Here is a 26,513-nt window from a genome sequence, read left to right as displayed (position 1 = left end):
GTAAAGACACATGGATGAAGTTTGCTTTGACACTTCCTGATGTGACCAGGCCTTTAGAAAAACAAGAGCTTTTGTTTTTGGAGTAAACTAAATCTTTATCAGTTTGAGTCAAAACTTCTGATCTCAGCAGTTTAAACCCTGAAGTGGTTTCTACCTTCATGTAACATTAAACCACAGGTAGTAGAACACAGGCAGTAACAAGGGGATCTAGATTCTGTTGTTATTCTATAAACTGTGGCTGTATTCACAACCGCCTACTAAATACTACTGAGGAACTCAGTGTGCAGTTTGTTGGTAAAATGTAGTATGAAACGGGGGTGGCAGTAGCTCAGTCCGTAGGGACTTGGGTTGGGAACCGGAGGGTCGCTGGTTCAAGTCCCAGTACGGACCAAAGTACAGAGTGTGGATTGGTAGCTGGAGAGATGCCAGTTCAACTCCTGGGCACTGCCAGGTGCTCTTGAGCAAGGCACTGTACCCCAGGGTGCTGGTCCAGCACTGGCAGCCCACTCACTCTGACATCTCTCCATTTGTGCATGAGCATGTGTGTGTATTTCAGGCCTGTGTGTCATGATTTCTAACAAACAGAGTGTTAATTGTAATTTCCCCACTGGGGATCAATAAACAGTATAAATTATTATTAACTATTTATTTTCCAGTATGCAAGGCCAGGCTTAGCCGGTTCCCGGTTTTGAAAAGCAGAAGTGCCTGTTGGTGTGACCGTTCCAGCGCTTTGCTTTGTGGGACACCGTAGGCGAGATACATACTGCAGACTTTGCTTATGTTTGCGTACTGCATACTACATTTTTGCCAAATCCGTACATACTGCTAGTATAGTAGGCGGTTTCGAATACTGCCTGTGTTTCTGTTTCCCCACACACAGATTATACACAGGTAAAGTATTATAAAGCACATATCAGATACAGTATTCACCTTGTCAGATGAAAACCTCATATCTCCATTTTATTTTTGCTGCTTCTCGTGTTTGATTTACTTTTTACTTATCATCAACTTCCTCTTTCCTTGGCTTCCACAGATTTTATGACAAGTTATGGGCTAACGGCGAGTGTTCTTGAAACAGCTATAATTTGGACATATGAGGTTTCCATGCAATACTGAGGACATTAAATGGCACATACTGGCATGTATTTTCAGTAAACTTTCAAGTAAAAGGGTTTTGTAACTAAAATATCTGTAAAAACAAAATATATTTGGTAAGTGGTGTTGTCAGAGACGTGATGGTCAACACAGGTGTCCACACAGAGACAATGATGGTATATAGGACGCCAGTGTAAACATACAATCTTTTTTTCAATCTTGAATTTGGATATCAACAATTCAGTTGCTAAAGGTGAAAGATTGAAAGTTTATGTACATTAAATGTGATACTTGATATGAAGGATAAAAGTCAGGAACATCCTGACATTATTTTCTCTCATCAGGACACCTGGTGGAGCATCACAGCATCCTAACATGAGGTAGAGTCAGAAGGACTACAGACAGTTTTGGAAACACAAACAAATAAATGAAGTCCCTCCAGGATTGTTTAGTTAGTGTGGATCACTTTTTTTATGTTAATTGTGAATTTGAACTACAACTTACGACAAATAATTAATGCCAGTACCGAGAAAGTTACTTTCTTCTCTCCCTTCTCTTTTTTTTAACATAATGTTACATGCTGAAATTTCAGTTTTATGTTCATTTCAGACAACATTGTAAATGTATTCTTTATCGCAACAAATGTGTCTGTTTCAGTACATGTAACATACAGGTTTACCTGCAAAAGTAGAAGCCGACCACTTGTGGCTAGGGCTAGGTATCAAACTTTGATACTTCTATGCATATTTTAGTATCGAAAAATGCCTTGTCATTCAATTCCAAATTATAATAACTAAGAAGTAAATCTCATCAGCGTTTGTACCAAATCTAATAATGCTTGTGATAGGCTGTCTTATGTTGCACGCTGTATAGAGGCAGGCAGGAAAAACTTTACGTCAAGGACAGGACGGGGCTCAATGTGTGTGTAATGTGTAAATGTTGTATTTGTTTTTGTTAAAAGAGATTTTATCAGATAAGATTTTATCATTCAGGAAATGGCATTGAAGTCGTGGTATCGGTACTGACATTTTTAGAAAGATACCCAGCCCTACATGTAGCAACCCAGTATGGAATCCAGTGGGAACCATTCTCCGTCTAATTGGACGGTTTTATGTGTTACTCTTAATGTGTTTGCAGTGTTCAGTAGTTAAAAGAAACAGTATAACAGTTTGGGACACTGTGTGTGTGTGTGTGTGTGTGTGTGTGTGTGTGTGTGTGTGTCTCTCTACAGGATGACACAGCAGCAGGTTGCTGGGTAATTGTCAGCGCTGACTTGGTTCTCTTTGCCGTAGACGAAGTAGACGTGAGAGTCGCCCTTCCACTTATAGTTCACCTTAGTGATGGGGATCAGCTCGACAGTCTGCCTCTGAGAAGAGATAATAATGTTCAAGGAATAGTTTCAACGAATGTTTCTGATATCTCAACTTTCATCTCTAATCCCTCAACTGACAATTCAACTGCTTTCAGTTATTATACATCAGCTGTTTTGTACGTGTACGCATACAAGAAATTTGCTCTTAATGCACATACACAGAAATAGACATACAGCTTAAAACAAAGACAACAAAGCTGGACAAGGTACAACAAACATTTAACTACTATGTACATATATGGACACACAGATGAAACTGACATCCATCTTTTCACCTGACTCTGTTCAAACAAATAATGAAGGTGCTCTTTGGAAGGACACACACAAGTTCAAAAAGCCTTTATTTAGATGGCTTTTTCATATTAAAACAGCCTTCTTAAGGTTGAAGACGGCTGTTTGTGCTGCTATGCGTGGGTTGTTACCCAGCTCTATTTTTTAACATACTACCAATTTCAATATAACAAAAAGCTATTTAAATAAAGACTTTTTAATGTTTGGCAAGAAGAGTGCATTGGACCTTTCTTCTTTTTTAGGATAAATAATATGTTGCCTCCTCCCAAATTATGTCTTTTCATCTTTTCTCCTGAATCTGAGTCATTCAGTTGTCTGCCAGCCTACCTGCTGCAGGATCCTGGAGGTCTGGGTGTACTTGCTTTGGTGATCTCTGACCAGACGCTCAGAGGCCTCAGAGATGGCCGGGTTTGGGAACCCGAGCAGCGGGTAGAGCTGAGAGGAGACAGAGGGAGAAGGGGACACAGGTTACTGACAATAAAACAGACAGCTAACATTAGCAAAGTCCCTAATTACTCCATGTTTCCTGCAGCATATTATAATGGAGGCGTACCGCCTTGTAGGATGATTCAAGACCCCTCCTCCACTCCGCGTCAGGCTCCTGCATCACCATTTCTGGGTTCTCACTCGCAATAATAACTGTCTCACTCTACATTTTCCTTTACATAGTATGACAGTATAGTTTAGTATGGCATATAAAAATTATAGCATAAGGTGCAATGTAATCATAATTATAATATAGTATAACATAATATAGTACTGCAGTATAATATAGAATATCAAACGCAATATGTATAGTATATTAAAGTATGATATAATATGATATAATATAATATATAGATAATAATATAGTTTATTATATATAAGTAGTGTGTATAGCGTAATATATTAATGATCCAGGGGTCCTTATATAGGTTCCAGAAGGTCTTAAAGCCATGCCTGGCCTTCTTGAAACTACAGGGGGCCTTGGAAAGGTTCCTGGGGTGTTGCAGGGGTCCTGGAAGATTTTACAGCAGTTGTTGTCATTGTTAGAGTATAAGTTCTGTAGAAAAAGTATAAAAATGGCTGCCCCAATGACCATTCTGCTACGTTTATTTGAATGGGAATGGCCCTTCAATTCAGTTTACTTCTATGATTTTAAGAGAGAAGGATTCTGATGCAGAGCATTCCTTTTCAGTGTGAACGAAACAGACACTAAAGCTATTTTTACTGTGTGTGTGTGTGTGTGTGTGTGTGTGTGTATACGTACCAGGTACTGGTTGTTCTTGAACAGCTCCTTCCCGCTCACTGAACGAAGATCATCGATCTTCAGACCACAGTTCTGCTCCACCACGTGGTCCTCCACATGGTTAGTCCTTAACACAGATACTCACATATTAAACACAAATACACATATAACCCTACTAACACAGAAAATAATATATACGCATACATCATTTCATCAGTTATTTAAATTGGAAACAGTATACAATATGTTTTATATTAATTTAAAATCACATTGTGTAGGTTCATCTTTACGCCACCAGAAGTCACTAAAGCGGCATCTATGACAACACCACTGCACACCAAATCCATTTAATATGTAACTACAATAGAGCTACTATTTGTAGAAACATCATTATATCATCTTTCAAATCATTTTGATGTCATAAGTTTTTGTTTGTAAAAAATGTAGAAAACTGTGCAAACACCGTGTGTGTGCTGCTTTCAGCCATTCAGTCTCAGAATCCCTGGGTCAGCTCTATGATCTGTTGTAGAAAAACCTTCAAGGATCATCTCAAGGACCATTTGAACCTCCTTAGGCAATGTTCACACTTGCCCTCTTTTCTGAAGCTGCCAGCGTCTGTTTTACATTAAGATCCTATGGAGTAAACCGTGTTTTCAAAAAAGTCACCACAAACGGGTTTTTTTTCTGCAGCTCAGACCCTCTTTTTAAAGTTGAAACCAGTAATCATCCTAGAAACTCTAAACTACCAGATAGAACCTCCTCAGGTACCACTCAATGCCCCTGGAAACTTTTCAAGACAACTCTAAAACTTCCTCAAGGAACCCATGGAACATAATTAAGGATTGGATCTCTTCAAGACCGCATAGAACTACCTCAAAGACAACTGAAACCTCTTCCAGGGGACATCTTTAGGGTCTCAGGGAATCTCATCAAAGGACCCAAAAGACCCCTAAAAACTCTTCAAAACCCTTTAAACCTTCCCAGTGACTCATGGAAACCCATGGAACATCAGTAATAGGGGTGCAACGGATCACAAAACTCACGGTTTCGGCTCAACAATCAAAAAAGGGGGGACAAAGTATATTTTTTAAATGATTTCCATGTATTACTTAAAGAACTCTCATAAAACACGCGTTCAAGCTGGGAAGCAGAGTTCGCTTTCCCAAGGATAACAAAGGACTTTCACCCCGGAAATGCGTGTTCCTTGGGAGTGTTTTAATCCAAACCACGACTTTTTTTCTAAACTTAACTAGTCGTTTTGGTGCCTAAACTTAACTGTCTTCGCCGCATAACGCTCACTTTTTGTCGCCTAAATTTAACCGCAATGTCAGCCGAAACGACCAGTAGCTCGTGGTGTCCTGTACATGGCTCTAAGCCCCCTATTATCGGGTAACTCAACTACCAGCTGCAGCTATGACATGACGGAGCTGTAGCCGGCGTCATGGCTTTTCAAGTTCTTCCGCTCCTACAGTAGCCATGACCGTCTTTATCAACTGCTATTAACATGCTCCATTCACGTGAACATACAACTGATTTTAACATGCAATGTTCACGTGAACAGAAAATTGCGATGCCTGTATCTTTTCACGCCAGCCGTCCAAAGAGATTTATCAGCCTACTTTAAGTAACAGCGAGAGTAAACATTTATTTCACACTATTATGGTTAAACTTTGCAATTAATCAGCGGTTCACATGCATTCGAATCGTTAGTCCGTTACACCACTAATGATCAAGGACCTCTGGAACCACCAATGACCCCTTGAACCGCTTTAAGATTCAAGGGGTCATTCATTATGAACCCCTGTATCAGTACTCACCACTCCACTTTGACCTTGATGTAGGTTAGCAGTTGTCCCTTTCCATTACAGGTTTCACACTTCTTCGTACCCTTAGCATCACACATGGTACACCTACACACACACACACACACACACACACACACACACACACACACAGTCAGACATGTTTCACATTCTTTTGGGGTTTTTCGAAAAAACAGAGAGAAGGGATTTTTATTAGATGCATATTGACAGGAAAGGGGGGAGAGAGGGGACAACACACCCCTGTCACGGACCAAGGACTCAGCCTACATGGGGCACACACTCTACCATACTGACAGTAGGGTGTAATTTTAAAAAGCCAGAACATGGTTTTTCCTAGTTCATGAACTCTGCATGCTGTTAACAATGAACTTTTCAGATCATCGTTCAGCTTTGTTTCTTTCCAAATGAAGTCATTGTTGTACACCGCTTGTCTGTCTTAGCTAATTAGAAAATAGTGGTAATAAAATGATGTTATCATCATGTTGTGACTCTTTCTGCTGGTATGTTCAGGGACAATCTGATATCTGACATTTCAGGCTGCTGAATACAAACATTTCAAGATGTTCTAAATTCACCCAATGATTTACACATTTCCTGATCTTTTGTCTTCTGGGTTTCATGTATTGACAACAAAAGTCAACTTTGTTACTCTTTCAGTCTCAGTCCTTGAATGCATCACTGCAGAAAGATTTCAAAGCTTGATTAGTAGTTAACAGATAAAAAAATGCAGGAATACAGGTCAGGCCCCTGTTTTGGGTCATTTTTGCCTTTTTCTATTAGGCAGTGGACAGTAGAGAGTGGCCAGGAAATAAATATAAATAAATGGGGGATAACATGCAGCAAAGGTCCTCCATTAGACTTAAACAAACATCTTCAAAGTTATAAACCTTAAGATTTTAATAAAAAACAAACTCCGATTTTGATTTTTTTTCAGCAATTAGTAGGTGGCATATATGAAAAAAAAAAAAACACCTAACTTCTAACAAAAGGTTTCTCAGCTGTTTCTTGTAGTAGTAGGTGTTCTTAATAGGATACTAAAAGTTTACCAAAGTTTGACCACTAGAAAGGTGTAATTTTCAAGATGGCATCCAAGATGGGCAGGAAGCCCTTAAAATATCTTAACTCCTTCATTATTTGACCTAGCCAAGTAATCTTGGTGTCTAACCCCATGTTTTCTGGGTCTACGGATCTATTGGACTTGTTTAAATTGCACTGACATGATTACATACAGTACTTATGGAATACATGGTTTTGTGAGATTACTGTAAGGTTTTATCTTTGTTTGGGGTGAACCAGAGATGTAAATGATTTAGCCTATATCATGTAACTCCTACTAAGTACGTGTTTTTGGACACATACCCTTTTTTTGCTAAAACATAGACTTGACATTCAATGTAAAGGTTATTGCACCCAAAAGTAACTTAAATTGGAGTTGTATAACTTTGATCATAAACAACTCTGAATTAGCCCGAACAGAGGCCTGTGTGTGAATGCTCTAAAATGGTCACTCATTTCAATTTGAATAAGGTAATACATATGTAATGCATCCTCTATAGATGTTTTTGAGTATAAAGGTGGCATTATACCAACAAAACTAAATTCACAATTTTCAGCAATTCAGAAGATGGTGGAAGAGAATACTGACATTTGATACTGCTTACCTCATTGAAATGTTGTTGGCAGCACAGTGTATACCATTTTGCTCAAACAAAATTCAAGCCCGGGCAAAAACCCTGGCAGATGACTCCACCATCAAAGTTGCCCAAGACCGAACCATTGACTGCTTTGCTGTTCCAACATGTTCCTGATTATGTCGAAAACTAGTCAGTTTTCACTGGAAAATGTAATGACCTATGAGCTCTGCTCATTTCCTGCAGCCCTGTTCAAAAGGCAAGGAAATCTTCCGTAAAGCCAACAAGCCCCAACTAGTGCAGGCAGTCACTGAGTTCTCAAGCAAGAAATCTAATAAAACTGTCCTGGATTCCATCCCACCAACTGAGCATTATGTCCTTGACGGTGGCTCCCTGATTCACCGCTTGGCATGGAGAAAGGGTGACAGTTACATATGCAGACTTTACCATACACCATTATGGTAAAGCAACAGTCGTTTTTGATGGTCCTTCCATCAAAGACAATACACATCAGAGACGTGGGGAAAACACTCACCCCATCGTTAACTTCGATGCAGAGACTGAGTTTGTGGGAAGAAAGGATGATTTCCTTTTCCAGATCTTGCAACAAACAAGGACTTAGCAATCTTATGACCAAGGAGCTGGAGAAGAAGGGCTGCACTGTTATCAATGCATCAGGTGATGCAGATGTGGACATTGTCAAAGCTGCAGTCAAGGCCTCAGAACATTAGCCCACAACCTTGATAGGGGAGGATACAGACTTACTCATTCTTCCTCCTCTACTATGCTGTGACGAGCAATAGAGGCCTCTATTTTCGTTCAGACAAGTCCAAAGCTACTAAAGTGTACAACATCAGTGAGATGAAACAAGTCCTGGGTAGTGACTTGTGTTCCCAGTTTCTGTTTATTCATGACTTCACAGGATGTGATACAACTTGACGCACTTTTAGTGTTGGCAAACAGCATTCCAAAAAACTTGTGAATGGTGAATCAACCATCCAGTCTTGTGCAAATGTGTTTCTGCTCCCACATCAAGCAAGGAATGTCATAGAGGACCATGGGACCAAGGCAATGGCAGTGTTGTTTGGTGGAAAGAGTACCGATTCACTTTCCTCTTTGCGCTACAACCTTTTTAGCAAGAAAATCATTACTACCAAATCATTTGTTACCCCAGAACGTCTGCCTCCAACTGAGTCCTCAACCAAAAACCACTGCCAAAGAGTTTACTTCCAGATCATGGTGTGGATTGGAAAGGAAGGTGACATGAACACAGTGGATTGGAAAAACGCATTAAAAAAATAAATAAAAAGGGGTTAGCGGTACTGAGCCTTCACGTTGCAGCCCTGTTTTGACTAATTTTACCACACAGTTCTAATGAATTTATTCTTTATTGTAATCAAAATAATGGTTATGAACCACAGAAACCACCATAGCGGGCGGCTGTGGCTCAGTGGTAGAGCGGTCGATCTGCCAATCGGAAGGTTGGTGGTTCGATCCCTGGCCCTGCAGTCCCATGTCGAAGTGTCCTCGGATGTCCTCAAGACACTGAACCTCAAGTTGCCCCCGATGCTGCACCATCAGAGTATAAATGTGTGTGAATGTTTATCTGATGAGCAGGTGGCACCTTGTATGGCAGCCTCAGCCACAGTGTGTGAATGGTTCGTGTACTATGTTAAAGCGCTTTGAGTAGTCGTTAAGACTAGAAAAGCGCTATATAACATTTACCAACACTAGGCAAAACGATATGGAGAAAGGAGAAATATGCACTTACTTACTTGTATTATTACTTTATGTAATTATATTCACCGTTATTTTTCGCATAAATATGCTTGTAACCAATTGCTTTAATATATAATTGTACTTGTAATCACTTATCTATCATGCAAATATGCTAATTAGAATATTACATGGCCAAAACATGTATTCCTGGTCTAGGAGGAATACAAAGGAGGTCATTTTAAGGACCTGACAGCCGCCATTTTGAAAACGGGGCCTTTGTTGGAGTCAAACTTTGGTAAACTTTTAGTATGTCTTTAAGTACATCTGATACTACTGTAAATCACTGAGCAATCTTTTATTAGAATTTTTTTTGGGGTCAAGCCATATTTGCAGCTGACTAAACTAAACTGTATTCTGTAATTTTTAGTGGCGGAGTCCGCCATTCTTGCGCTGGATTCAAGCTGCCTTTTCACACACAAGGAATTTTTCTTTTACTTTTCTCTTTCATTGTGAAAACCTAGAATAGTTTTACCTATTCAAGCCTCTACAATCTATTCAAATAGAAAAATCTAAGAAGGGAACAAGGACATAAGTAGACTTTGATTTAACACAAGCCAAAAAGGTTGGGAGTCACAGCCCTGGACCCCCCTTCAGGACCTGTCTTTGCCTGTAGCATTACAGTGCGAGCAGTGTTCATCAGTCTTCATCCCAGAGCCGTTACACACCCAGCACGGTTTCTGAAGAGACACACACAAATAAATATATAAATATAAATCCACAAGTATTATGTCGTTTATAGATTACTGATTGACAGTGTTCTTACAAATCCATCTCCATGGCACTCATTGCACGGCATCATCCCTTTGGAATGGCAGCTGTGGCACTCCTGCACATGCACATGCGCACGCACACACACACACACACACACACACACACACACACACACACACACACACACAGAGTAAAAAAAATAGCTTTAGTGTCTGTGTCATTCACACTGAAATGGAATGCTCCGCATCAGAATCCTTCTCTCTCAAAATCATAGAAGTACAATGACAACACTGTCACTGTTAACAATGACAACAACTGTTACTGTAAACAATGACAAAAACTGCTGTAAAATCTTCCAGGACCCCTGCAACACCCCAGGAACCTTTCCAAGGCCCCCTGTAGTTTCAAGAAGGTCAGGCATGGCTTTAAGACCTTCTGTAACCTATATAAGGACCCCTGGAAGCTTTTCACGGACTTATGGAACCTTTGCATCTCTGGAACTTTCTCAAGGGACCTCTACCGCCTTTTCAAGGACTCCAAAAATACTCACACTCCAACTCAGAGAATCCCGCTCTCTGGTTGGCTGTCAGCTTTATGTTTAAATCAAACATAGTTCAAGTCCAAAGTTTGTTTGCAAATCAGAAGGCAAATTAAACTGCAGGTAACCACAGCGCTAAGGCGGTCTTTGACGGAAAGCTTCTTTTAACCAAATCACCTTGATGGAGGAGGTGTAGGGCACGCGGATCTCCTCCGTGTGATTGGTGAAGAGGCTGGGAGTCGTGGTGGCCTGGATCTCCCAGGGCCGTGGTGCAGTCTGGGTGTAGAAGTCAGCCGGCTCACCTGTCAGTCACACAAGAAATATATCACACCTGTCTGTCAGTCAAAAAGCACGTGGCACCGCCTGCCAGAGTGATGTCATCAGGGTAATCTCAGTTTGGGCTTGGACACTTCAGATTTATACATACACATTAAGACGTGTCTGTTGAACAAGCAGAGAGGGTCTAATGAAAGACACTATCCAGTTGCATTATGGGAAATGTAGGGTTTTGGAGTTTGATTTATACTAAGAATTAAAACTAACCATTCTTGTTTTAATCGGTCTCTCACACAGCCAACAACTTTATGGAAATTAGATACTGAATCACTGGAGGAGGACTAATTTAATGTGACTAAGAGCTGTTTCTCTTTTTGGTGTGTTTAAGGACACTCTGGCATCTGTTAAGTGAGACCAGGTTATTGAAAAGCAACCTTATTTTAATATGAATAAGAAACAACCAAATTCACACAAATATACTTCTTCAAAGGGCTGCTTGAAGGTTCAGACTTGGTTTGAGTGTTAAAGCCCACCTTTCTTCCTGTTCTATTTGATCAAAAACATCTAACTGCCTTTCTCTCCATAACTAATGTAATCCATGGGTTTGCACTCATTAACCTCAGCAATTAGCGGACCTTTAAAGCTCAGAATTAGGTTCAGGTTGCTTGGTTTATTTACCTTCATGAGGTTTGTGGGCCCACTCAGTTGACCGGGACTCGGTGAATGTCTCCAGTCGATACTACAGAGCAGAAAACACACTTCAACAAGTGACACTACATGTGCAGTGTTAATAACATTTTAGCTGGCAGAGACAACAGTGGTACATACAGAAATAATACCAGCAATATTCACAGTAACAGTAACAGAAGAATCTAATTAGCAGGGCCACACAAAATCTGTGGACACAGATTTTGAACAAATTAAAAAATAAATTCAAATTTTTCATTTGGATGTGTCAGTACATCAATAGGTAGTTTGCAAACAGGAACGGCTAATAGTTAATTTGGCATAACTTTAGAAACTCAAGTTGTAGCCCACAGTCAACTAAATGACTCCATGTGTTTTGGCAGTGCTCAGAGCCCAACACACAACCACTGTTGTTAAAGTAATAATCTCAAAGATTGTCAGTTACAGTTATTATGGCCGAATAAAGAAAAGAGCAATGACTACAGACGATGAAACACCAAAAACAAGTGAAAGTGAGATCCAAAAACACCACTGCAATTACCGCTTACTGCCATAGAGCTCAACAGTGACTGCCCACTTTTTTTCGGCTCTGTCTCCGGAAGTATTTTTCCCCATTCAATTGTTTCATTGACGTTTCGAAAATTGCTTATATATTATATATAGAGTTTTAAGTCTGGAACCAAGCCAACCAGCTATGAGATGAATAGTGAGAATAACACATTTGATTCGGCGCAAAAAAAACATTCTGAAAACGGCAAAAAAGGCAAAGGTACAAGACCGTGTATAGAAACTATCATAGACTTCAATGGTAGAAGCTCGCTCTAGCCGCTCGCAGTTTCGTTGGTACGGTAAACGTTTCTATGGTAACAGCGAGTTGGACCAATCAGAGACGTTGCTGTTACGCTTAGGATTGTGGGTAGTGTAGTTTTTCTCCATTACATCGCAGATAAAACATGTTTTTCTTAAAACAAGGTTGATTTCATACAGACTTCTAGCGTCTACAGGAGCAGAAACCTTCGTTTCACAACCACGTAGCTCGGTGTCAGTCTACCTGGGATGGTTTAGACATTATGACTGATATTCTAAATCCTTATGGGGAAAATCAATGGGATTTTTACTTGCGAGTCAGCTGTGGGCGGTAAGGCATAGATACACGACCCAAGCCCGACGGGCCGGGTTCGGACAGATATATAGAAATTATGGTCAGGTTCGGGTTGGGCTCGGTCACATCAGCGCGATAAGGCATTTGCTGTAAAATAGTGCTGCGGCTGCTTAAGAGAGCTCAGTGCATGTATAAAGTGGGCAGAAGAGAGATAGAGAAAGAGGAAGCAGATGTGTTGATGCGATCGGAGCAGAGTTGGTGGAATAGGTTTATGTTTTGTACACAGTGTGTGTGGTGTCCGAGATAAACCCCAGACTGAAAGCCAGGTTCATTCATTTGCTCACCAGAAACGGGATTTTAACCCCGACGTCATTTATTTTATAACGAATCTCCCCTGGTTTTCTGATCACGGTCGGAAAAGAAGCAATCAGGAAAGGTTAACACATTGAACATTTTAACAGCTTATTAACGTGCGCTTGTTTCCCCGTGTGCGCTGATGCGCTCATCTGTTGAAATTTCCTGTGTCGGCCTCGGGTCGGGCTCGGACACAAATATCTTAATGCCTGTCGGGCTCAGGCTGGGTTCGGTCACAGCTCTGTCGGACGCGGGCCGGGTTCGGACGGAAAAATTTGGCCCGATCAGATCTCTAGTGGGCGGGACTGTTGAGGTCTATAGGCCAAAGAGAATGAAACGGAGATCTTACAGATTGTAACTTTAAGCTTAATGTTAAAACATAAGAAAAGCTTCAAGATTCTTCATTAGTTCCAGACATTTACACTATTATGGTTTGTTCACATTTTGATGTCACATGACAGTCTCTGAGGTCACATGGCAGCAATGTGAGAGTCACATAATCAAAGTGTTTCTAAACTGGTGAGAAGTGATGTCATACTATCAGACTGATAAGAGGCTTCTTCAAACGGTCTCTGTGTGGAATCATGCAGTCCTTCAGATGTAGAGCATGGACAGACAGCAGACAACTTATGAACATCAGATCTGTGATCTAGTTCTGGATAAGGAACAACTAAATACAGCAGCATGTGATCAGATGGTCCAGAGCACATTGTGATCAGATCCCAGCAGGGGCCCGTTTCAGAAAGCAGGTTTAGTGAAAACTCTGAGTTGGTTAACCCTGAGATGAGGGAAAATCTGGGTTTTCCCTTTCAGAAAGGGAGGTAGATCAAACCTGAGAGAGAGGGGTAACTCCAGCCCATTTCAAAAAGAGAGGTAACTTAACCTAAGAGTAGACTGCATAACCTTATCGGTCCTCATATCACTAACGTCTCCCATCTTGGACATGCTCTACATCCCAGCAGATTATTTGTGTCACTTTTTTTGCAAACGGCAGTTTTCTTTACAACATTGGTGATGCGGAGCATATTAGTAAAGCAACTGTATAGCAAAGCACCGTCAGAAGAATGTGACACGCTCTGAAACGTTTTTTAACGTGCCCCGTATTATGAAAAAAATCACTTTTTCTGGGATTTTATTTATTTTGTGTCTCTGGTGCTTCCACACGCATACAAACTTTGAAAAAAAACAAACATCTGTGCTGTTTTGAGCAAGATACAGGTTTCTGAATGTATCCTGCCTTCAGTCTCTGGGTGAGCTGTTCAAAATTTGCACGGCTTTCTATGTAACTAGCCGAGACGAGGGGCCTAGTGGGCTAACCGTTAGCATGCTAGCGCTAGCATGCTAGCGCGTTCTCAATGGCAAAAGACTGCTACAACACACACAAATTCACCCTAATCTACAAAATAAATTGTATAGAACTACTTACATGTCCCTGTTCTGCAGGTATTCCACGCAAAGTTGGAAGTGCGCCCTCGTTTAGAAGAAGTCTCCCAGCTAATCCTGCCTTGTACAGGCCGAAGTTGGAGAAACAGCTAGCTAGCTCATGTAATCCTTACTTAGCTACTGCACATGTGCAACTGACAACAAAGATGTTACAGAAGTTGAGAGGTCTCACTCTGTAGCTAAAACAGAGACCTGAACACAGTGTTTAAAGAGGAGCTGCAGCAATGTGCAGTACAACAAAAATATGGTGTTTTTTTGAAAATTAAAACCATGTAAACCTATTCTGATACAATCTCAAATTACAATTATGAACCTGAAAATGAGCATAATATGGCCACTTTAAACGTTTTTGTAGTGTTCCCTTTACACAAACCAGTAAGAGACATTAAAAATGAGTTCCACAGGATTGCAGGTGAATGATGTAAACCCTTTGAAATAAAAGGTTATGAATTATAATTCTGTTAATGATGGTGCTGCAGCCTCAGAATGGGATTAGTAGGCCTAGGACTTTTTCGCTGGCAGGATTGCACCTAAATGAAATAGATTATAGGTTCTATACCATTTCACCAGTAATATTATACTTATGATTAAATATGATAATACACTACATAAATACACTATGTTAATACACTATATTGGAACTTACACATTTACTCTAGCAGCAATTTTCTCCCACGCAAATTCTCTCTCTTTTGCAGCAGGTGCTGTGTTGCTTTTTTAACGAAATACATGTTCAAACTTGCTGTATGTGGGCATGAGTATTTCCGCCGACCAGATGTTTGTGGTTGTTGCCATGGTGAATCGTAGTATCATGGCTCCATCCATGCTGCCTTTTTAAAGTGGTGGTGCACGCACTTAACTCTGAGTGAACCTACTCTGAGTTGATTGAACCAACTCAAATCAGCCCTACAAAATACAACTGGAGCATCCTTAAGAGGAACACCACCTGAGTTAAGACTTCCAATATGTTATCTCCATGGCCTAGTAAAGTTTTATCAATATTTGTGAACATGAGCTACTCCCTTTCAAAGCCAGAAACCAGAGAAGTAAGTCTCAAACTTGTGATGTCATCAAGTATAAAGTCTGGAGCTGGTCCGTAGACAATGAATGGAAGACTGATTTGTTTTCTTTTTTATACCTAAATGGGCTTTATTACATTGTAGTGTTCTCAGTTCTGAAACAGAACACGTGCCCATACCATATGTACTCAGAACATTGCCCTGGTTGCTCTCAGTGTCATAGAACATGTTTCCCAAATCATTGTCTAGAGCAAAATTCACATCACAAATTTGAGTTTTAGCACTCTGGGTTTTGGATTTCAGAAGGAGAGTTGTTCATGTTTGCTAATATTTTTAAAACATAGAAGATAACATGTATGATTTTTGAAAATAACAAAGACACATAGTAACAAACACCAGTAACAGCACCAGTTAAAAGCATCATAAAGAATGGGAACTTCACTTCACCCTGTAGGTGTTGCATGGCTCCATGCTGGTGATGACTCCATCGTTGACGGGACCGTTACTGTAGCAGCAGTTGGACGAAACAAAGCTCTTGAACGCCTCACGAGCCACATCCTCCGGCAGTGCAGGGATGCTAACACACACACACACACACACACACACACACACACACACACACACACACACACAGACACACACAGACACACACAGACACACACAGACACACAGACACACACGTTGAATATTATTATCAGAACAATAGATGTAAAAATAATGGGCGTACAAATGGTGATGTCACCCATTGGTTTGTGGGCTGCCTTTTGAGCAGTTTGCATTTTGGCCATTGCAACCTTGGTATTTTGGAGCAAGAAGGGATCAGATTAGGACAAAAGGGCAGAGCTGGGGAGGATGTCGCGTCTAAACCAGTGCTGTGTATGGTTTCAATGGCGCAGCGCTAAGATAAACGATAAAGAGGGAAGTCGACAATTTTCAAACATTCAGATGCGAGTCATCCAGCAGAGTTTTACTGGCGGGTAAACACGGACCGCCAAGTAGTGCGCTGTCCGTTAGCATGTATGGCCGTAGCCTACACAGAGCTTGTTGAAAATCAATCAATCAGACTTTCTCTTAAAGTGCTCATACAGTATTATGCTTTTTGGCTTTTTCCCTTTCCTTTATTGTGTTATATCTTTTTTGTACATGTAATAGGTTTACAAAGTGAAAAAGCCCAAAGTCCACCCCAAAGGGACTTACCATCTCCAACAGAAAACACTGTTCACAAACTGCTCCAAACAGCTCTATTGTAGTCCAGCCTTTACTTCAGAGACAAACGTGTTGTTAGTTTATAATGCTCGCCTAGCTGCTAGCGTGGCACGCCCTCATACTCTGCTTCTGACTGGCTAGTAGTCCTTACCTAGCTACTGCGCATGTGCAACTCCCAACAAAGATGGGATAGAAGTGTGATGCCTCACTCTGTAGCTAAAACGGAGAGCTCAACACACAGGGTGAAAAGAGGAGCTGTGTAATACAAAATATGGTGTTTATTGAAAATTAAACCATGTAAACCTATTCTGATACAACCTATAAATACAATTATGAACCTGAAAATTAGCATAACATGAGCACTTTAAGTAACCAGCTAACGCTAGAGCTAGCTAGCCAGTTTGGTTGGCAGAATGCTGAACAACACAAATGTTCCAATTAACTCTGAGAGGGTCAACGTTTAGGACGAAAACAAACACCCAAAAACAATTTAACAGCTATTTTAATGTACACAGGGCCATGGTTAGCATTGCTAAGCCTCTATAATGATTGACAGGTTGGTGTGTAGCCACGCCCTAAAGCATCCCGCTTTATCGTCAATTATAAATAATAATAATAAATAGATGGGACCATATTTTACAAAATGAAGATCATGGTGTATTGAAAAAGACTTGAAACTAGCAATGGAGACCATAAACTCGTTAGGAAAATGTTTATTTAGGTAATAAATTAAGGCAGAAGTAGGGTCATTTCCCCATAGACTTCTATAGAAACAGACTTCTTTTTGGAGCCAGTGGAATCGCCCCTGCTGAAATTTAGATAGAAGGCAGGTTTGACACACTTCCGCATTGGCTTCACTTTTCAGGCCTGGAAGTTGCCGCTTGATCTGAACACAGCCCTTCCTCATCTAGCCCCAGAGCAACATAAGCATAACGTGATTGGCTGGTGAAACAGGTGATGTCAGGGGCACGTTCAATCTCAAAATGAGGGGCACCGTTTTGCTACAGCTTCCTGCTTGAACAACATGTTTCCTCGGAACCGTGTGCAACAGGCTTTGAGGTATGTTTTCTCTCATTTGGTGGGTGGGTTTCTAGTTTAGTGGCTGTGTCACAGGTGTTCAGAAGCGACGTGTATATAAATTTGTGGTATTAAAAATGCAGTGCACTTGCGCATACAGAAGGTTGTTCAACGCAGCCCTGTTTCAGTTAAGATAGAATAGTTTGCTACCTTTTGTCGGGGCTGAACGTGGCTCAGGTCTTAGGTCTTACCTCCAGTCGGCAGGTGCAGGGCCGGGTTGGGGCGGGGCTACAGGCTCCATGGGCATAGGAGGGGGCAGGAAACCTCCTGCAGCAACAACAACTTTAAGTAGTTGCAACAACATGAATATTATGTCAAGACTTGTAGGTTGTACTTCTCTTACCTCCTCCAGCCAAAGTGCCTTCATATCCAGGCACGTTGCCAAACATGTTGGCTGCAGGGGCAGTGGGAGGGGGATACACAGCTGGAATAAACAACAGGAAACAGTTCATATTAAGTGAAAACACCTGTGTATGTGGAGCATGGGTATGCAACGCTTTTAAAGGAATATTTCTACATTTTCAAATATACACTTTGTTTTTGTTTATTGACACCACTCTTGTATTTGTGCAAAAATATTAAGCTGGAGCCAGCAGCCAGAGCCGGTTTTTATATATACACGTGTCATGATCCTGTTTTTTTTTTTGTAGGTTCTTTTCATGACAGGTCTTGCTTTACTCCTTCCTTTACTTGCCTTTGTGATTGTCTACCCCTGCCCTGATGCATTTTACCTGTACCTGCGTCTGCGCATGCTTAACTGCCCCTCCCCACTCCCCTGCAGTGGTTTTTGAACCGGACATACTCCGACACCATACAACAAAACAGCGATGCCCAAATCAGCAAGGCATTAGCAGCAAAAAGCTGGTCTGTCTGTTTTACTCCCCGCCGAGGTAAACCCGTTGTAATAAAATGGTAGTGCCCTTGCACACACAGCAGGGTGTTGTGTGTGCCATCCAGTTCAGTTTAAATAAACATTTTGCTAAGTTTTGTCGGACTGGACTTGCGCCCGGACTCTTATCCAGCTGATACGAAAGCAGATAAGATATCCGCTTGCATTGGAGTGAGTCAAAATGGCGACTCCACCTCCTTTCTTAAGCTATTGGCTTCTTGGCTATTGGCTATTGACATCTCATGTCCCTTATTTGATAGCTCCTAGCTCCTCTACACGAGAGCAGCCTTCCCGGAAGGCATGCAGCTGAAGTAATTGCTAACTCCGCCCATACAGCTGACAAACTCATGTGACGCGTCAAAGTAAAGGACACCTCATCCCTCTAAAACACATTTCCTTGTTGCCTCTCTCCTTGCATGACTTCCTCGCGTCTCTCCCGTGCTTCCTCTGTGGGAAGGGGAGGGGACTAAAAGCTGTTTCATGCTTCTTGTGTTCAGTGTGGTTGCCACGGTGCGGACCGCCAAGATTTTGTAATAATGCGGATGTGGTCGCATATACCGTGTTGCAATGATTGCCTACAGGAGAGAAGAAGTGCGTTCTTTGAGCCGCTCTGACCACAATCAATATGAAAGACCAGACGGTTTGCGGCGAACATGCGCGCCGTCCGCAGTGCCCCGACCGCGCTGAACGCAAGAAGCATGCAACAGCTTTAAGATGCGAGGAAGGGAGGCAAGTGGAGAAGTTGGGGATGCAATTTAAAGGTCCAATAAGTAATACTGACAGCTAGCGTTTAAAATAATTTAATGCAGTCCAAATTCAAAATACTGGACAGAGTCAAAGTTCATGGAGGTTGCCAGGTTGAGAACACAGCATCAATGTTGCTAGACGCTTGTCTGACATAGCCAGACATTACTCCACAGCACAGAGGAGTAACGTTAGATTCTGGCTATGTTGACAGTCATAAAAGCCTGTGCCCACCCTATCTTGGCTTAAAATTACGGCAAGCAGCCGCTAAAAACACAACTACCTCCCCGTCCTCTCTACCCAACTGGCAAACACACTTTCCCGGACTAAAATTACGGCAACAACCGCTAAAAACACCACAATCTCGCCGTCCTCTCTACCGATTTACAGCCTCCCTCTCTTGGCTTAAAATATCTCACCGTTGTCGGCTACGGCCGCTGAACAGGTTACACGTTGTAAACAGCCGTGGCCTGCTTGCCTGGTCCTCCGGTAACGTTAGCAGTTATGACGTGACCAGTCGAGATCACTTCACTGGCCGTGTCTCAATTGTTTTGCCAGTAACTACCTCGAGTAACGTTACTCTATAAAATTCAATGTCAGTACACAAATGTTGAAATGACTGAACATGCCCGTCCCTAGTAGCTTGATAAATTAGCCTGAAGCTAATGCTTAGCTATCTGTTCAGGAGGAAATTAGCCAACTATGCGTCCTTTTGGGCTCTAAGCTGTCTCCATTTTTCAATACATCTCCAATATTTAACTGGGGTTTTTGAAAATAATCTAATTGCGATTTTTTTCCCAAATATTGCGATTGCGATTCGATATTCGATTTTTTTTTAAGCTCTTTGTCTTCTGTATTATTCAACAAAGAATAGTAATATAATAATTTATAGTATGAACACACAATTACACACTAGACAGTTAAATAAGTAAAAATATAGTATATATCTATATATACACACACACACACACACACACACACAACAGTGTAATTTTTTACAGTGCACAGAGAGGAGCTGCCTCCAGCCCCTCCCCCTCGTGAAGTTGCGTGCTGCCGTGTGCACTTGTTCAGAGAGGCTATCGTTGCGTTAGCTAGTTGCTGGTGTTCTTGCCGTGGGATTAACTGTACTAATAAAACTGTTGAAACACCGCGGCCACGCTGCTGTGAAAGCTCCCCGAACGTCATTTATCAGTCTGATTGTTACCCCTCTCAGTGGCAGCTCCTCCACTCCATATCTTTATAACGGAGCTAACCGCTAACCGGAGCTAACGGCTAATCAGAGCTAATCGTTGCCAACCGAGCCTTGAGTTCTGTGTGCCTGTATCCATTAACTGCATGTATAGACTGAAGCCCGAATAAAACCCTTCATTTTATTAAAGTGGCTGTAAAAGTTTTAAACTACAACTCAGAGTTGTTTGAATGACAGAAATCAGCTCAAGGTACGGCGTAGCGTTAGCGTGCTAGTTGATGCTTTCTCTGCGGAGTGCAGACTGATTTGCTCTCGCGAGTCATGTGACCAAATCGCAGCCTTTGCGATTAGGAAATCGCGTTTTAACATATCGCGATATTATCGCAAATGCAATTAATCGTTCAGCCCTATTTTTCAGGTCGGGTAAAGTCTTTCTCCGTTGATCCCGTTTGTTTGTTTGTTTGCTTGCTGCTTCCATGGCTGTACTACAGCTGTAGCGCGCTGGGTTGGCGTTTTTACAGACCATCTGGCAACCTGGCCTGGCTGTCAGAATGGACAGTTGATACCAACACACAGGCCAAAACACAAACAGACATTCCATCACAGAACAGAAATTTTAATGGAGAAAATACTGGCATTATCATTGGTGTCAGAAAACACAGTATTTCAGCTTAGCATGTTACCTTAATATCCGATGACATATTGTGGTCATTTTGGAATTTAATACAGTAAATATATTACATATTGCCAGTGTTGGGGAGTAACGGAATACATGTACCGGCGTTACGTATTCAGAATACAAATTATGAGTAACTGTATTCAGTTACAATTTAAATTGTTGGTATTTAGAATACAGTTACATTGTTGAAATCAATGGATTACATGACGATACTTCTCTGTTTCACAAGTTTATTCACTCTCTGAATAAATTAAGGCAACTCCATGCATTTTCCAGAAGCCCCAATATGAAAACGAAAAAATTTGCCATTTGCGTGATCACTGATAGAGGTAGAGATGGAGCCGGAACCGGCACAACAGAGCCAGGGCAGGAATGTGTTTCTATCTTGGAAATTCAAACAGCATTTCACATTAAAGAAAGAACAGGGAGAACGAAAGATAACTGCGCAGTGCAACCTCTGCTTGCCAGCAACCAACCTCCTTTCAGCGTCCAAATTACTCCAACTCAAACCTGAAGAAGCATCTTAAAGTAAGTTTTTTTTTTTTTTTATTAGCCAAGGGTAGTCGTCTGCTATAGTTTTACTGGTCACCTTGCTATTTTATAGTTAACATGCAACTTTACATTCTCCTATGTGCTGATTTACTAGCCCCAGAGTCGTTGAAAGACTGACTAGCCCTGTTTGACATGCTAGCTAACGTTAGCTAAAATTAGCTTGTGGTAGCTTAGACTGCAGTTAGATTTTTGTGGTATGCAGTTTGGGACTACAAATACTAAAAATCTATCTGCTTGTTCAGGTACACATTCAGCCAGTTGGAACAAAAGAACACACCAGAATAGGCCTGTTTAGTAATGTGATGGCCGCATTCCTACACTTTACTCAGATTGAGTAATGTAACGGAATATTTTACAAATTACATTTTTGGGCATGTATTCTGTATTCTGTAATGGAATACATTTTGAAAGTATCCTTCCCAACACTGCATATTGCACCTTTAAGCTAAGTGAGATGCACTAATTTACTTCTAGTCTCACTCATAATGGAAGTTGGGCGGGGTTGACTCCAAGGGGGTAAGCTACGCTTCAGAGCTCGAACCTCCTATGGCGCCATTTTGATGCTACAAAGCGATCACCCGACGTTAGCATTCCATTGACTGCCATTCATTTTGACGTCACTTTGACAGCGAATAACTTCAGATCTGAAGCATTTAAAGACTTTATTTGTCCATTGTTTATTTCTAAAGAAACACGACAATGTATAAAAGGCTCCATTACCTTGTACCTCACGTTATGGCTCCGTAGTAGACGTTTTTGTAAAAATAGGCTAACGATTGTGTCATAACCACGCGACTTACTGTCGCATAGTAGAGGAATTACCATATAGTACAGAAGAAGCTCGTAGGCAGTTTCGACTTACATTAGCTGTTTAAGTTGAATTACTAATGTTAACTAGCATTTTAGTTAGCAATAATTAGCCTGTGTCCGTGTTAACTCCTTACATATACCTACGCTCTCCGTCTCTGCAAGATTGGGAATGATTGAGATTTCTCTTGGCACAGCTACCAGAAGACTTACAACTTGCAGACATGTTGCTCACGTCACATTTATGTCGTCTCTCTCAGTTGGAGTCTGCGCAGTAACGCTCAGCGCTCACCGGAAAAGTGCTTCTAATTGCCTTCGGTGGTCTCCGTCCAGAGCAACGGGATCTGTTGGTCCATTCTTATATACTGTCTATGGTTGACTCATATAGCCTAACAGCTGCACTGTTATTTTGGTCTAACCTACGTTTCTAAGTTTCAGTTAAAAACATAAAAATTAAGAGTATGTAGGCTAAAACATGTAAACATGTTCTAGTAAAAACACAAAATACAAATAGCCTACTATGAACCTGAAAACAGTATAGGTCTCCTTTAAGCGATGAAGACATAATTAATTAATTTAGTTAATAAATTGAAAAAGTTGCAGTAACAGTCTTTAGTCGGTTTAAAAACTGCTTCCTTTCTACACAAACTTTATTACAATCAACTTTAAAGGATCAGTTCACAGTTTTCTTTCTTGCAGACATCCAGGTCTAAATAAAAAAGACCCGCTGCATTCAGACTCCCTAACCCGGTGTTAGCAAATTAACTCTGAGAAACTAAAAACGTAAACCATATTGGAGTTGTGTGAAATATGTTGTGTCTTAGTAGGCTTACTACAAATATTTACAAGACGCTGGTGGCGTGCATGTCTGCGGCTCAGCAGCAGCTGGGTGTGTTGTGGTCAGTTTGGTCACCCGTGTAATGTTGTGTCGTGTCGTGTGTTTTAGTTCCTACCTGCGCTGTTCATCCTGCTGCTCTTCGATCAGTAGCCTATTGTAGCAATAAATCCAGACAATTTCTCCGTTAGTTTTACACCTCCGGTTGGCTACAATCTGCTGCTCCGAGTCCCACAGCGACGATTAAAGGATATTTCCGGTGAAATCTTCAAAAATAAAAGTCTAACTCACTGCCAGATCTGCACAAAATAACACCCCTATCACATTTTCTGTTTGTAGCCTACTCAAAATTAAGCTACATCATGTCAAATCTCAGGTTTTATAGTCTTGAGCACATTCCAAAAGCATAGATACTATATATATATATATATATATATATATATAATATCTGGACCACTATCTGTAAATAAAAGTGTTCGAGTCAGTGTTTGAAATTACTGAATGCTTTTGTTTTGAAGGATACGGAAATCCTTTCCTTTTGCTCTGGCATCTTGAGCATCTAGAGCCACTGATCCGCAAGGAATGTCGACCACGCCCCATTGACAGACATGACTGCTGCAAATGGGGAGGGCAAAATAACATGAACCTCTACACACGTACACATGTTATTTATTAATCCACTGTAGAAAGAGAAATGTTAAAAGGAGATGTGTTGTGGTTTTAGCAGCAGCATATCTCAAGTCCTGTCCTCATGATGGGGTTGCCAGGTTTTGTAACGGATCTGATCCTGAGAGAGAACATGAGTGTTCAAATGTCAGACTATCTTTAACATCAGAAGGACAACAGGCCCAAAGTTGCTCTTTGTGTTTGTAGACAAGTTGAGGCAGTTTGTCTCCTGGAGGTAAATATTTCTCAGGTCAACAGGAGGCAGCTGCTCAGAGAATCCTGACAATCAGATCCTGTAACCCACCCCCGGCCCAGTCCAAAGGGCAGCCATGTTGGAGGTCCCTTGTTCCTCAGGTTAGTGTTAGGCAACATCAATATCATTTCATGCAAGATGTTTAAAACATCAGGTTGAGGGTCTGCTGGTCTGGTTGATAAGCAGAGAAGAGCTGCACTTTTCATTCAGGGTTGTAAATGTCTCCTCTCCAAACAAACAGCTGGATTACATTTTTAAGACACCTCAGAGCAAAGAAAGTCCCTGTTAATGTCCCTGTTCCGTCTGCTCTCTCTCAGGAAATTAAGTGTTTGAGGCAATAACGAAGGACTTCAAGATCACGTAATGAGTGCTCTAACGTACTCATCTGTGTGTGGGCCTTAAATTCATGTTGTGTCACAAAGGGATTTAGACAGCATGCTTTAAAGCGTGGGTGCAGTAGCAGGCATGTTATATCAGGTCAGGGGTTTAAGTTCTTCACCAGGTCTCTGGGGGCCTTCGCTTCCCTGCAGCACATACTCTCCACAGCTGAAACCAAGGGCTGCATTCCCCCCACAAGCAAGCACCACAAAAAAAAGAAAAAAATACCCAAAAGAAGACAATATTTTTATGTGGAAATAAAAAAACTAAAAGAAAGAACTAATGACTTTTGGCTTGATTCTGCAGATTTCTTCCCAGTGCCCTTCCAATTTGCAACGTCTAATCTTGTCTAATTGGGTTGCAATCATCTGCAAGCATCTTAGCTTAACTTTAATTTATTAAAAAGCAAGTTTCAAACAGTGCAACCAAGACAGGCAACAACACAATAATATGCAATTATATTGTTGTCATATTCATTAAAACACACAGACAAAAGAGTGATTCACAAGTTTAAAATTATGCTAAATATAATAAGGATTGTGTGAATAAAACATCCCTGTTTTCCTGTTTGAAAGAGAATCATAAAACACATTTGATCATATTTTTTTGCTGTTACTATTTTATGTATTCACTTGTTATTGCTATTCAGTTTCTGAAATGTCCTTTTATATTTTATAAAAATTAAAAATAAAGACAACATCCATCCAGCAGAGGGAGTCAGAGTCTCACACACTCAAACACGATCTTACTGCTGGCAGAGAGTCTTCAGTTTACATTCCTATTCTTCTTAGCAGCGTCAGAGTGTGTAAGTGTGTGAATAAAAAGGCAGAGTTACAGTACTGAGCTTTTTACACTGAACCAGAGACAGACAGAGAGGAAATTGTGCAGTTTTAATAAACACAGGGGGGTGTTTGATTTTCTGTGTTCTTTGCTCTGTCGCCACAAATCAAACGCACCTCAAAAGGGGCTGAAATGTTTGAAATGTCTTTTAGAATAATGTTCAGGTCAGTGACACTGTGTTCAGACACAGCTACACTACTGTGTCTGAGTCTTTTTCCCTCACTCAGTCTGAAGCTTTCAGGTTTCCTTACAGCTCAACAATCAGCTGTATACAATGTACTCTATTGTCACTACGAGGAGGAGAAAATCTGTTTTTTAAATGTTTTGTAGGGAAAACTTACCTTACAACATCTTCACCTGAGCTGAAAATCCCATTAGTTTGGGGCTTAGGTACAATATCTCTGTTAGCATGAGCTAAGACTTGTGTTTACTGAGGTCACTTTCACAACTGTAATTTAGCTAGGGTTAGGGTTAGGGTTAAACCAAGAGAAAAAGAAGATACATTGTTGTTCTGGTCTGATTCGTGTTCACACTTTTCTACAATCCAACAGAGAAGAGTAAACATGAACGTTATATTGACTGACAGGTCAACTCATTGATTAATCAGTTTTGGCTTCTGTCCCTGCATCATAAGTGCTGCAGTACATAGTGCCACCAGGAAATATCAATATCTAGTGAGTAATGCTGAATTTCACTGAACATTATTTGATATTTATCTTCTCTGGTGTCACAAAGAGCTTGCAAAAAAATAACTGGACCTCGTAACAAAAAGGGGCATTTTGTAGAGTGACATTACCAGGGTAAACGGTAATATGGCTGAAACACACAGAATAGAGCACAAGCCGGTTGGAAGTGAACGTCAGCTACAGGCAGGTAAACTGGAATTTCTCTTTTCCTGCTGAATGTCTGTATTATAGACCTCCTGCCCATGTTCATAGCCAGTCCTTCAATTTATGGTGTGCCCGTCGACCATTTTCTAATTTATAATTGTTGTACTTTAAAATGTAAATAAGGTGCCAAAGTGCATTAAAAAAAACACCAAAATAGAG

General features: G+C 40.9%; 1 protein-coding gene across 1 annotated transcript; it reads right to left on the bottom strand.

Moving 5' to 3' along the window:
- Positions 1-2,286: 2,286 nt before the first annotated feature.
- LOC116047831 (protein SSUH2 homolog) lies at positions 2,287-23,592 on the bottom strand. The gene is made up of 12 exons (XM_031296839.2): positions 23,446-23,592; positions 17,976-18,056; positions 17,824-17,899; positions 15,797-15,926; positions 11,423-11,483; positions 10,646-10,770; positions 9,983-10,045; positions 9,817-9,896; positions 5,804-5,896; positions 4,008-4,113; positions 3,086-3,193; positions 2,287-2,461 (listed from the first exon to the last, which is right to left on the bottom strand). The coding sequence occupies exons 1-12, from the start codon at positions 23,456-23,458 to the stop codon at positions 2,321-2,323; spliced, it is 1,077 nt and encodes a 358-aa protein (XP_031152699.1). The 5' UTR covers positions 23,459-23,592; the 3' UTR covers positions 2,287-2,320.
- Between the last annotated feature and the right edge of the window lie 2,921 nt (positions 23,593-26,513).

The sequence above is a fragment of the Sander lucioperca genome, chromosome 16, assembly GCF_008315115.2.
Source record: "Sander lucioperca isolate FBNREF2018 chromosome 16, SLUC_FBN_1.2, whole genome shotgun sequence".
Lineage (NCBI taxonomy): Eukaryota > Metazoa > Chordata > Actinopteri > Perciformes > Percidae > Sander > Sander lucioperca.
Note: the sequence above shows the minus strand (reverse complement) of the source record. Positions and strands in the feature narration are given on the sequence as shown.